The 11,629-nt window shown below is 65.4% G+C and overlaps 1 protein-coding gene across 2 annotated transcripts in view; it reads right to left on the bottom strand.

Annotated features, from left to right (window-relative positions):
• Nucleotides 1-10,042: 10,042 nt before the first annotated feature.
• Nucleotides 10,043-11,629, bottom strand: part of ZFYVE28 (zinc finger FYVE-type containing 28) — a 52,043-nt gene continuing 50,456 nt past the window's right edge. For both annotated transcript variants that reach the window (XM_057706206.1, XM_057706208.1), the window contains 2 exons: nucleotides 10,752-10,855; nucleotides 10,043-10,174 (listed from right to left, as the gene is read on the bottom strand). In XM_057706206.1, coding sequence (XP_057562189.1) covers nucleotides 10,043-10,174; nucleotides 10,752-10,855 — 236 coding nt within the window. The remainder of the gene's footprint in view (nucleotides 10,175-10,751; nucleotides 10,856-11,629) is intronic.

Here is an 11,629-nt window from a genome sequence, read left to right as displayed (position 1 = left end):
CCCTCCGCCTCAGGCCCTCAAATTGACACATAAGGGCGAGGGACGGCCGGCGCGGCCAATGGGAGCCGGCGCTTCGGCTCCGGGGGCGGGCGCTGGGCTGGGGCGGGGCCAATGGGAGCCGGCCGAACGCCTCGGGCCGGGCCGAGAATGTTGACAGATGCGAAGCTCGGTTGCGATAGGCCCGCCGCGGTAGTAACAATTTAGAAGCCCAAGCTTAGCAACAGCACGTGGTGGCCCGGCCCCCGCGCTCGCTGACTGGCGGCCGGCGTGCATGTTAAGTAGGCGCCACGCGTCGATTGGCCCAGAGCGGTCTATGTAAAATAGGTACGGTGGACCAATGGCCGGCGGCGGGGCGCGCGGCCAATGAGGGCGCCGCGGCCAGACGCGTCGCCGAGAGGAAGCGGAGCGCGCTGGGAGCGCCCGCCGCCCGGCCCCGCGTGAGGGCCCGTTATGGCGCGGGGAGCGCCCCGGACGGCCCGCCGGGCCCGCGCCCTCTGCGCAGGGGCCCGTCGCCCCAGGCCTGCTACCACACGGGCTTCGCGGAAGCTCGGGGCCTCGCGGTCTCCTCGCAGACTCCTCGTGTCTCCCGCGGGGCTGCCCGCGACAGCCCTCCCCGCCGAACGCGGCGTGACCCCAGGAGAGCCTGGGGCTTGGAGGAGGGGCGCAGGCGGCCCGAGCCCGAGAGCCAGGCCTCCCTGAGCATCTCAGCGGGGAACCCGAGGCCCAGAGGCGCAGGGGCCGCGCAGTGGACGCCGGGGTGAAGGAAGGGTCTGAGAGGAGAGGGGCCGGGGTATGCCTCCCAGCCTAGACGCGCGCCCGCCGCCGGGGCGCTGCGCGCTCACGTGGGGCCCGGAGGGTGGGCACGTGTCGGGAGCCTCGCGCTTGGCCCCTCTGGCCGCGGAAGCGCCTTCTGGGGGGAGAACTGCCCTCCCTGAGAGGGGAGAGAGCGCCTCATCACGCTCCCGGCTGGCTGGGGGCTGGGGGCTGGGGGCGGGGGCCGGCGACCCCTGACTGTAAGCTGGCCCACAGGGGCAGGACTGGCAGCCTAGGGGCAGCCCCAGGTTGGCCTCCGTGCCCCTTGGTTTTCCCTCTCACCGGGTGTTGAGGTTGGTGGCCTGGGGGCTCCTGCGGAGGGGGCCCTTCAGGCTGGAGAGTGTGGGGTATGAGGTGTCTGGACCCCCCTCCCCCCGCTGCTGCCAGCAAAACAGAACAAAAACTAAAAATCAAGCACTTCCAGTCCTAGGACCTATCGCCTGCTTTATATGCACTTCCTTGGGGTTCCGCATCCTTAATTTACAGACAAGGAATCCTGAGGTTTAGGGACGCGCCATGGTCTCCCAGCAGTTCCAGGGGGATGGAGATTAGTGCTGCCATTCATGTGACCCTGGGCTGGTGACACAGGAGTGTGGAGACCAAATCACCTCCTGGCCCAGCACACTTGGTCTGAGAAATGGGGTTAGGAATGTGTACCCCCTCCAAGGGTGGCAGGACCCAATGAGGAAACATGGAAACTGGGATTAACAGCCCTGCTTAGACATTAAAACAACCCCTAGAGGGACTTCCCTGGGGGTCCACTGGTTAGGACTCTCCCCTTTCACTGCCTGGGGCCCAGGTTCAATCCCTGGTCAGGGAACTAAGATCCCACAAGCCCCGAGGTGCAGCCAAACAACACAACTTGGCACCTCGATGTTAACCCTGGCCCTTTCTGCCCCTGCTCCACAGTCACGCCAGGGCAGAGCCCCTGTCAGGAGTGGGTGCTGGGCTTCTTAGGTGGCGCAGTGGTTTAGAATCCGCCTGCCAATGCAGGGGACATGGGTTCGATCCCTGCTCCAGGAAGATTCCCACATGCCGTGGAGCAACTAAGCCCGTGTGCCACAGCTATTGAGCCTGTGCTTTAGAGCCCGTGAGCCACAACTATTGAGCCCATGTGCTGCAACTACTGAAGCCCATGTGCCTAGAGCCCGTGCTCTGCAACGAGAGCCACAGCAATGAGGAGCCCGTGCACCAAAAGAAGAGTAGCCCCCACTCACAGCAACTAAAGAAAGCCCGCACACAGCAAAAAAGACCCAACACAGCCTAATTAATTAATTAATTAATTTTTAAAAAAGAGTGGGTGCTGTGCCCCTATAGCTTAGTGTGGAGGGCAGCCCAGGGCTGTGTGGCATAAAGGAGGGCGCCCAGCTCTGGGGTAGCATAGGCAGGACCCCGCCTTACCACTTGGTGTTTGCAAGGTCACTCCATCCCTGCTTGTGTGAGGGTTGGGCTGCTGGCCCCAGGCCTAAAGCCTGCACCTGTGCGGGTGTGCGTGCACCTGCTAGACGCCCACCCTCCTTCCTGCCGCGGGGCATGAGGTGCGCTTTGTGTCACAGCAGACGGCACAGGTGCCGAGGCGTGACTGCATCTAGGCCTTTTGCGGGTCCCCTCCCCCAGCCACACCCGGGACGGCCACTTCCCGGCGCCGCGGGGAGTGGGGGGAGAAGTGGGCCCGGCGGGCGCGGGCGGAGACGTCGGGGTCCCAGGCCGAGGGGCAGCCCCGCGGCGCCGCGTGGGCCGGACGGCGGATGAGGGGAGCAGAGAGGCCGCGGGCGTGGCCCAGCAGCTGTGAGCTAGTCCAGAGCTCCCGGGGGAGATTCCGAGGACGAGGAGCCGCGGGTTGGGGGTGCTGGGGGGCCAGGGGACATATGGGGGGATGGCCTTGCCCGGGACCCGTCAAGTCTCCGCACGCAGAGCCTCCGTGCCCGTCCCCCCCGCCCCGCCCCGCCAGGTGGAAGGAGCGGCTTAGGCGCCGCTGGCGCCCTGGGTGGGCGCTGGCTGGTCCAGGCCCGAGGCCAGCACTGGGTGCCATCCCTAGGACCGGTTCCATAGGGCAGGTCTCCAGGAGGGCCCAGTCACCTCCTCCAGGAAGTGTTCTCTGAGCCCAGGCTGGGCCAGCTGCCTCCTCGCCTACCCGCCTCTCCCACGCCTGCCCAGCCCTTTGTGCCTCTTCTCCTCTGCGGGGTCCTGTCCGAGTGGGAACCAGCAAAGTCCATGTTGGGGAGAGAGGAGGCGGGCATCTCAGGCCTCCACCCTCCGGGAGCGAGGCCCCCGCCCTTACCTTCATTTAGAGCACAAGCCAGAGCCTGGGCTGCTCCTGCCCTCACCCCTGAATCCCCTCCCATGCACCCAGGACCCCCGGCGGCCCCTGCAGGGCACCCCTCCCGGGCCAGCCCGCACTCCCCGCACTGCCCATTCTCCCGGGCCGTTCCCCTCCCTGCCCTGGGGGAAGCCCCGCTAGCCCCAGAGCCCCCGGCCAGGGCAGAAGGGGTGGGGCCTGAATCCAGAAGAGCCTTAGGGATGTGGGTGGAAGGCGGTCCGCTCCGTGGGTTTCCTCCGCCCCCACCCCCCACCCCAGCCTCTGCTTCCCTGGCTCGCAAAGGAGAACGGCAGTGCCCGCCTCTGGGCGTTGGAGGAGGACAGGAGGATTCCTGGTGGGAAGCTTGGGAAAGGCTGGCTTACTCCCCACCCCCAGGATCCTGCGAGGGCTCCCTCTGAGGAGACCTGAGGGAAAGAAACCTCCAGAAGACGGCTCCCCTGCTCTGGACCCAGTATGTCACCCACCCCGCCCCCCAGCCGCCACACACACTCATTTGGGACATGCCTGTAGCATCAGGAAGCACCCGCACCCCTACCCAGGGTGAGCAGGTGTGCGAGGCCCGCCCCCCTCCAGAGCGTCCTCTCACACCTCCAGGATGATGTGGCCCTGGCCCTGCCTCCTCTCTTGCCCGGTCAGTCACTGCTGTGGATTCCCGCTGCCACCGGTGCCCCCAGACCCAGCATCCTGGGAGTGAGGGTCAGGGCTGGAATCCTCCCCCCAGCCGCTGTCCGCAGACCCCAGGCAGGGGCAAGTTCCAACAGCTCCCTGCAGGTGGGTTCTGGGTCTGTGGGGCCCGCGGACAGCGATGACCTGCGGGGTTATCAGGTGCCGGAGGGCCACGCCTAGCCCAGCATTGCAGCCGGCCTCCCAGAAGCCTTGGCTCCCCTGCACTGAGATGCCTGGTGTGTGCCAGGACCAGGGGGTAACTCTGGGGGCTTTTGTCACTGGGTTCCTCCCCCAGAGCCGCCCTGGATTCTAGTTTGGCCGCAAGACCTTGGCCCAGTCCCTTAAGCCTCTCTGAGCCTCGGTCTCCCCTGCTATAAAATGGAGTTGGCAGTAGCAGCCTCTTAGGGTGGTTGGGCTGTGATAAAGGATGCCTGTTAAGCCCTGGGGAGTAGTGGGCTGGGCGCCGGCCAGGGGTGGGGGAGGGCAGGAAATGGCAGGGATATTATCAGCCCCAAATCAGCAAGTGCTTCTAACCCCAGGCCCTCCACGTAGGGAAATGGGGCAGGGCCTGTCCAGTCACAGTGGGGCAGCACCAGAGTCACGTCAGATGGCGCCCAAGCCACCCCACCAAGGGCATTTGGGGGCTTTCTAGAAAGTTTAACACTCAGGAAAAATTGTCTCCAGAACACAAGAAGATAACAAAATCAAGGCACGTGAAGATGTAATAAATGTCTGCATAGTCAACATAATGTCAACATCGTTTTTAAATTTAAAATAAGAAAAAAGTTGATTATACTTGTGAACGATTTGTGGCCTAAATTTTTTTCTCTCTTTACAGGGTTTTCCCACTATATTCAATGACCCCTGAACCATTTAGACAATTGTAAATTAAGTTTTTGTAGCTAAAAATGTCCAAAAGCACAACAATAAAATTTTCTTTAAAATTTTTTTTTCAGGAAAAAGTTACAGAGGAGGTTTGTGATGCAGGTTGAGGCACTTGCTGCGGCGGCTCCAGGAGCCGCAGGGCCAGGGCCTCTGACAGCTCAGGGCCAGCAGCCTCCTCCAGTCCCAGGGGCTGGACCCAGGCTCAGGTGGGGCAGGCAAGGGGCCCAGCTTGGCCTTGCTGCTGCTGCAGGGGCCTAATGGCTGTTTCTAAGGGCCTTTTCTTCCCCGAGGCCTGGGGAGGATGAATCTGGAGTAGACGGGCACACCTCCCTCCCTTGAACAACAGGGGCTTCGGGCCCCAACACCCCTCTCCCAGTCCTACCATCTGGGCTTCTCTGGCCTAGGCGTTCCTGGCCTGCTTCCGCATCTCCTCCAGGAAGCCTTCTGGGCCTTCCAGGCCATGCCCAGGTGGCCTTCACCTGGCCCTGGCTGCTACACACAGTCATAAGGTAGAGGCCTCCTAGTCTCAGGCTGGATGCTCTGAGGGCCTGAGCCCAGTAAACCCACCCCTGACCCCCCATCCCTGAGCCCCCAGTCACGCAGCTGCTTCTAGACCCAGAGGGAGGCAGATCAGGCTCTGGCGAGAGTGCCCGCACTGCCTCCATCAGAGGTCACAGCCCCCCCGGCTCAAGAGGGTCCTGAGTGGTGCAGGGCTGGGGAGCAGCAAGGTGGGAGCAGTGTCTGTGGCCTCTGGTGGAGCAGTGGGGCCCTGGCTTTGCCCCAGGGCCTCCCCCTCCCCCCGAGGTGTCCAAATCACAAATCTGACTGTGTCCGCCCTTGCTCAAGCCCGACGTTTGGGGCCTGGGGTGACCCCGTCCTGTTCCCCATCTGCACGCCACCCTCACAGGGATCATCGCCCTTTCTGACCAGGCTGCGTCTGTGTCGCTCTGGTACCCCATTCTCCACTGCCAGCCTGCCCCCCCGGGCCAAGGCCCAGTCTTCTCAGCCAGCTTGCGTGGCCCCCAGACCTGCAGACCCCAGGGTCAGGGTGGGGCCGGTCTGGAGCGTCCGGGTGCTCATCTTTGCCCGGTTCCAGTACAGGATCCAGCCCTGGGCTTCCCTGAACTCGTGGAAGCAGATAAGCACACCAGCGGAACCCCAGCCCCACGTGTTTAAGTCTCTGGGGGCAGGTCACGTCTGAGCTTGTGCTGGCCTGGAATCCGCGCCTCCCGTCTCAGAGGCAGGACAGGGTCTGGGAGGTTCGCTGACTCCTGCAAAGGGTCCCAGACGCTGCTCTGAAAGTGTGTGTGGGTGGGGGGTGGGAGATGGGGGGCACCCCTGTGTGGGAAGGCTGCCTGAAGGAGGTGGCTCTGGGGGGGCCTAAGAGGAGACAGGAGCCACCAGGACGCTGGGTCACGGGGGTGGCCGAGGCTGGGCACTTCGGGCCCTGCTCGCCGTCCCCCAGCTCCCACTGGGAAAAGCTGGGGCGGCGGCGGGGAAGCCACCCCTCCGGAGTGCGTCAGCCCCCACCCCGCCCCTGGCCCAGAAGTCTGAAGGGCGCAGCTCCCACCGGGACCCCTCGTCCCCATCCCCACCCCCGCCCAGCTGTCTGGGACACGGTCGGCCCTGCCCGTGGTCCTTGCTGGGCCAGGACCCTCTCTGGAGGACTAGGGCCTGGCCACTGGGCACGTCTGCACTGGGGGCTCTGTTGGGACCTGCAGTGCCCACCCACAGTGGGATGGCCTCTGCAGGCAGCCCTGCAAGGGCGGGATCGTCCGGGCCACCCGGCCGCGGGGGTGGGGGTGGGGGTGGGGTGCAGGGCGCCCCCTGGTGGCCATTAGAGGCTGCAGCAGGGACCTTGGCGCAGCCCAGCCCAAGCCCTGGTGGGGAAAGGGGAGTGTCCCCAGCCCTGCCCCCGACCTGCCTCCAGGGCGATATTGTCCCACCACCACCATCAGCTCCCAGGGCACTAACAGCCTTTCTCCTTTCCTTCCTGCACTCCCGCCCTGTGTGGGTGTCCGCCTGCCTGCCTGCCTGCCTGCGGGCAGGCGGCATATGTGTGGGGACGGACGGGCCGCAGGTGGGGGCAGGCAGCAGGGACACCTCCAGAGGCTAGGGTGTGTCGGAGTGGGAGGGGGCCTTGGCCTGAGCTGAGCCTGCGATGGACGGGGCAGGACCGACCCGGAGTGGAGGCAGCCTTCTCCCCACCTCCTGGGGGCCAGGCTTGGTGGCTCTTCCCGCCCCGGGGCTTCCCAGCCCCCTGGGACACGGAGAGCTTTGGGTGCTCCCACTCCAGACCCTCCCTCCTTTGGTGGCCTGCCCTGTCGGGGGGCTGCAGGCTGTGTCTGGATCCTCAGAGCCTGTGGGGGCCGCCAGGCCCAAGGCCCCACCTGTCACCGGAAGCCCGTGGGGGAGGTGAGGAGCGCGCTGGCGGCCTTCTCTCCAGGCCTGTGCGTGGCCCAGAAAGGGGGGTGAGGTGGGCTCCAGGCAGCCCCCCAGCCTTCCTCCAGCCGTCAGACCAAGGCATGCCATGGGTGCTCTGTGTCCAGAGTGGCCCTCCCTGGACATGGCCCTCCAGGCACAGTCAGCTGGGCATCCCCAGGTCACAGGGCTCCGCTTCTGGCTCTCGCGCGACTCTCCTGAAAGCCCGCGACCTGGCTGGGCCGCCTGATAACTTCTGGGAGCCATCTATGACATGGGACCCTGCCCCCTCGAGGGACTGTCAGTCAAGGGGTTGTCATGGGGAGTGGAGGGCACAGCCCTTAGGAAACACTAACAGGAACGGGGACAACGATGGTGACGACGGGGAAGCTGAGGCTCAGGAAGGGGGACCTGCTCGAGGTCCAAGGCTGGCTCTCAAGGGCTGATTCCAAATCCCTGGCCCCACCCCACAGTCTCGAGCCCCTGCTGTGGGTGGGCAGCAGGCCATTCCTTCTAGATCCTTCCTGAGTGGGGAACTCTGCCTTGGACTAACCCCTCCCCACCCCCAGGTCCTGGCTCTACCCTTGGGATGGGGACAGCCCTGTAGAAGGGTAGAGTGACCACACGTCCCCCGCTTAGCATGGAAAATCCCATGCTTTCTGGACAGATGGGACAGCTACTGACCCTCATTGGGGGCTCCTGTGGCCACAGGTCTTCCAGCTCGGAGGGGAGGGCTCCCTCCCCCTCCCAGTGCACAAAGGCGGCGCAAGGCTGGCTTGGAGAACCGCACTCTGTCCCTGGGGTCTAGGTCCTCGCTCTGGAGGACACTGGGTCTGTGCCGAGGGTGGGCATTGGGGCAGACCCTCCTTCCTGGGTCTCCACTCCCTCTCCCACCCCGACCTGGTGAGTGAGGAGAACCCCTGTGTCCCAGGTCTGAAAGGTGACAACTGTGGGTACCTAGAGGACAGGAAGGGGGACCCCACAGTGTAGCTTCATGGGGGCTTCCTGCAGGGTGCTGACTTCCTGGCAGGTGGCAGCAGGGTTTGGTGTCCCCCAGGCAGCTGACATTCTAGAAAACACTGTTGTCCAGCCAGTGACACAGGCACAACCATCCACAGCGTGAGAGGGACTCTGTCTCGGTGGGCAGGCCTGGCCTTGGGCAGCTAGAGACACAGGTCTTCCTGGATCCCACTTCTCTTCTGCTCTCAAAGGACTCAGTACCTCTCAGAGGAGCCCCCATGTTCTGGAATGCTTTCTCACCTACCAGAAAGAAAATGGGTATGGTGGCCGCTGGGGCCTCTTGCAGTCACGCCCCCATTCTCTGGCCCCCCCAATGCCACCTCAGAGGGACTGGACACCCAAGTCCCAAGGGAAGGCCCCGTGGCCTTGGGTGTGTCTGCCCTCCCACGTTCTCTGCAGGGCACTCCAGGAGGCAGCCCTCACGTGGGCGGTGGTGCAGCCCCAGACCAGGACCACCAGGGTGGGGGGATGCCCAACGGTGCGGTGTCCAAGGGCACTGCCCACCCCAACCCACACACAGGCCGGGGGTCTGAGCTGAGGACACACTAGGGGAGGAGCTGGGCAGGGTGGGCAGGCAGTGGGATGCAGTGGGGGATGGGCGGCCACCCCTCTCCCGGGGGCTGGTGGGAAGTCAAGTCCTGCCCTTCGGCTGTCCCAGGAGTCCAGAAGCCCCCTGCTTCCTAGAGGAGAATGAACTTCAGCAAGAACCCCATCACATCCCAGGCCAAGAAAAAGGAGTCCATTCGTGTGCACATGAGAAATAAGAGTGTCTGCAATCCTTAAATAGATTTATGGAAATGGTTTTGAATTACAGCATTTAGAAAATAAAAATAATCTCAATACATAATATACCCTCCATTATATACTTTTCTTCTCCCACATAAGCCATTTGTGTGCATGTGTATTCCTCTGTCAAAGAGTAACTGAATTTTATCCTATAAAAGAAGCAGTAGGTGTGTCATCTCTCTAAAAATAAAACTGCAATCGTCATTGCAATGTGAAGCCTGAGATTTAAGCCTGAGGAGGTGTCCGTGCTGGGCCCCGGGGCCACTCTGGGGTCTGAGGAGGTGGGCCAGGGTCCCAGGGGTGCAGAGGGACGGGGGCGGTGGCAGAGCCAAGGGTGGAGCATCCGGGGGTCCTCAGCCCCCGGAGAGCCTGGCCTCGGAAGCGGGGAAACCTCCGCCTGCCGCCTGATCCCACCCCCCGCAGCAGCCGGTGGACCGGCGTGGGCAGACCGCAGCAGGGCGCGCCGCTTGTCCGGAGGACCACGCGGCCTGCTTCTGCACGTCCCCCCTCCAACAAGAAAGGAGACCCGTGGTGTTGAAACAAGGTCCTGAGGCGGGCAGGGGGTGGGCGGCTGTGGGCCCAGGACCCTGGAGAGAGAAAGGACAGCCTGGGCTCTCCGGTCTGGCCAGCACTCGGGGAAGCCCTGTGGTGCCCTGGGCCCCCACCCCCCCGCAGGTGCCCACCCTCTCCCCCGACGCAGGCCCAGGCGCTGAGGCTGCCCTGAGCTCAGACATCAACCCCACTCCCTCCTTCCCCAGCGGACATTCAGCTGCGGCCGAGCCTCGAGCCAGCCTCTCAGCAGGGCAGGGGGGCAGGCGGACGGGCACTGGGGGGGCCCAGCCCACCGCCTGGTGCCCCCGGGTCCCCCGTCGGCTGAAGGTGAGCTCCTGCTGGCCCCTGCGGCTGGCCTGAGGTCCCCCTGGGGGCGGGGGGGAGGCGGCCCTGGACGCTCTGGGAGGCTGGGCGGCCGGCAGCCCTGGCAGCGGCGGTGGCGGCAGCTGGATGAATGCGGTGACCCCCCCTCTGCCCCCGCCGCCAGCGGCCTGGACAGCGGAGGCGGAGGCGGAGCGCGGGCCCTCGGTGCCTCCGCCCTGGAGTCCTTTGGGGCCCTCGCGGGTGTGGGGCGCCGTGTCAGATGCCCGCCTTGTCGCTGTAGAAGGGCGTGACGTGGAACACGTAGCAGTGCGTGCACACGCGGACCGGCTTCACCTGCCCGTAGCGGGGCAGCGGCGCCGAGTGTGAGGAGCAGCGGGAGCAGAAGATCTGGGAGGCAGGAGCGGGCAGCGGGCCGGTGAGCCGGGGCGGGGCCCCTGCAGCCCCCGTGCCTCGCCCTTTCCTGACCGTGGCCTCGCAGGGACGGCGCAGCAAGGACGGGGTCGGAGTCCCGGGTGCCCCCCGCCTTCCCGCACTTCCTCCCACCCAGACCAGGCCGGGCGCGTGGGCGGGGCTCTCCCGATCCCCCTTGTGGGGCGGGGACCTTCCGGAAAACCTGTGACAGGTCTTGGCCAGGAGGCCAGGCTGAAGGAGGGGGTCCCGGCCCCACACCCAGGCTGCGGCAGGCTCCTATCTGGACCCCCGTCCCCTCCCCGCGGCCTGAAGTGGCGGGACGGGACGCTGCACCGCGGCACCCGGTGCGCTGAACGCCTGGAGTCCGCAGCCTGAGCCAAGTCAGAGCAGGGCCCAGGGCTCAGGGGTGTCGCACGAGGACCCCCAAGGCCGCACCAGCCCCTGGGGCATCGGTCCTGACTTCCGGACCTGGGTGCCGTGTCTGTGACGGTTCCTGGGATGCCTGTGGCGACAGCCCCGGGGGCTGCGGGACGACCTCACCCACCCCACCTACCTTCCCGCAGCTGCGGCAGTGGTGCTTCCTGCGGATGACGGTGAAGGGGGCTTTGCACGCGGTGCAGAAGCCGCAGGCCTCGTCCGGGACCCACTCAGGCGGGTCTGTGACGACGACAGTGGGGTCACGTCAGCCAGAAGGACCCCACTGTGGCGGCGGCAGTGGGGACCCGTGGCTTGGGTGGCGGTCGGAGGCTGGCGGGTACGCAGGAGCCCCTGGTGGGGCAGGCGGCCCCCCCTCTCCCCTCCAGGCCTCCCCGAGGCTCGGGACTGGCTACGGCTTCAGAAACGGACAGTGCCCCGGGGACGGGTCCGTCTTTGCAGCTGTCGGCCGGGCCTGCCGATCAGACCCCAGCCGCAGCCCGCAACGCGCCCCAGGACTTGGAGCGTGGGCAGGGCGTGTCCACCTGGACGACCCTCTCCCAAGCCTCTCCCAGCCGGCACCCAGCCTGGCAGGGCCCTTGGGCAAAACGGGGGGGTCTGAGAAATGAAGAAATCAACCCCCTCTGTTGACTCCTCAATCCATGCCCTGTTGGGCCTCAGGTGCCCTCGCAGCCCCGCCCACCCTGGCTCCAGGCCTGTTCTCAGGCTCTGGAGGAGGAGGTGCTGAGGGCGTCTCACAGGGACCGAAGCTGGCCCCAGCCCCTCCCGACACCCGCGCCACCCAGCAGCCACACGCTGCCCGTCCCATGTGACTCCTCCAGGTGCTCCTTGGGGGAGGCCTCTGGGGACGTGCTCTAGAACCTGGGGGTGGGGGGCAGTGTCAGCCCTGGGAGACGCCACCTTGCACAGGGAGGCATCCCAGTCCTCCCACCCCAAACACGAGGTGCCCACCACATACCTCTGAGCCCAGCACTGCCGCCCAGCGAGGGGCTGAAC

The sequence above is a fragment of the Hippopotamus amphibius genome, chromosome 13 (genome assembly GCF_030028045.1).
Source record: "Hippopotamus amphibius kiboko isolate mHipAmp2 chromosome 13, mHipAmp2.hap2, whole genome shotgun sequence".
In the NCBI taxonomy this organism is placed as follows: domain Eukaryota; kingdom Metazoa; phylum Chordata; class Mammalia; order Artiodactyla; family Hippopotamidae; genus Hippopotamus; species Hippopotamus amphibius.
Note: the sequence above shows the minus strand (reverse complement) of the source record. Positions and strands in the feature narration are given on the sequence as shown.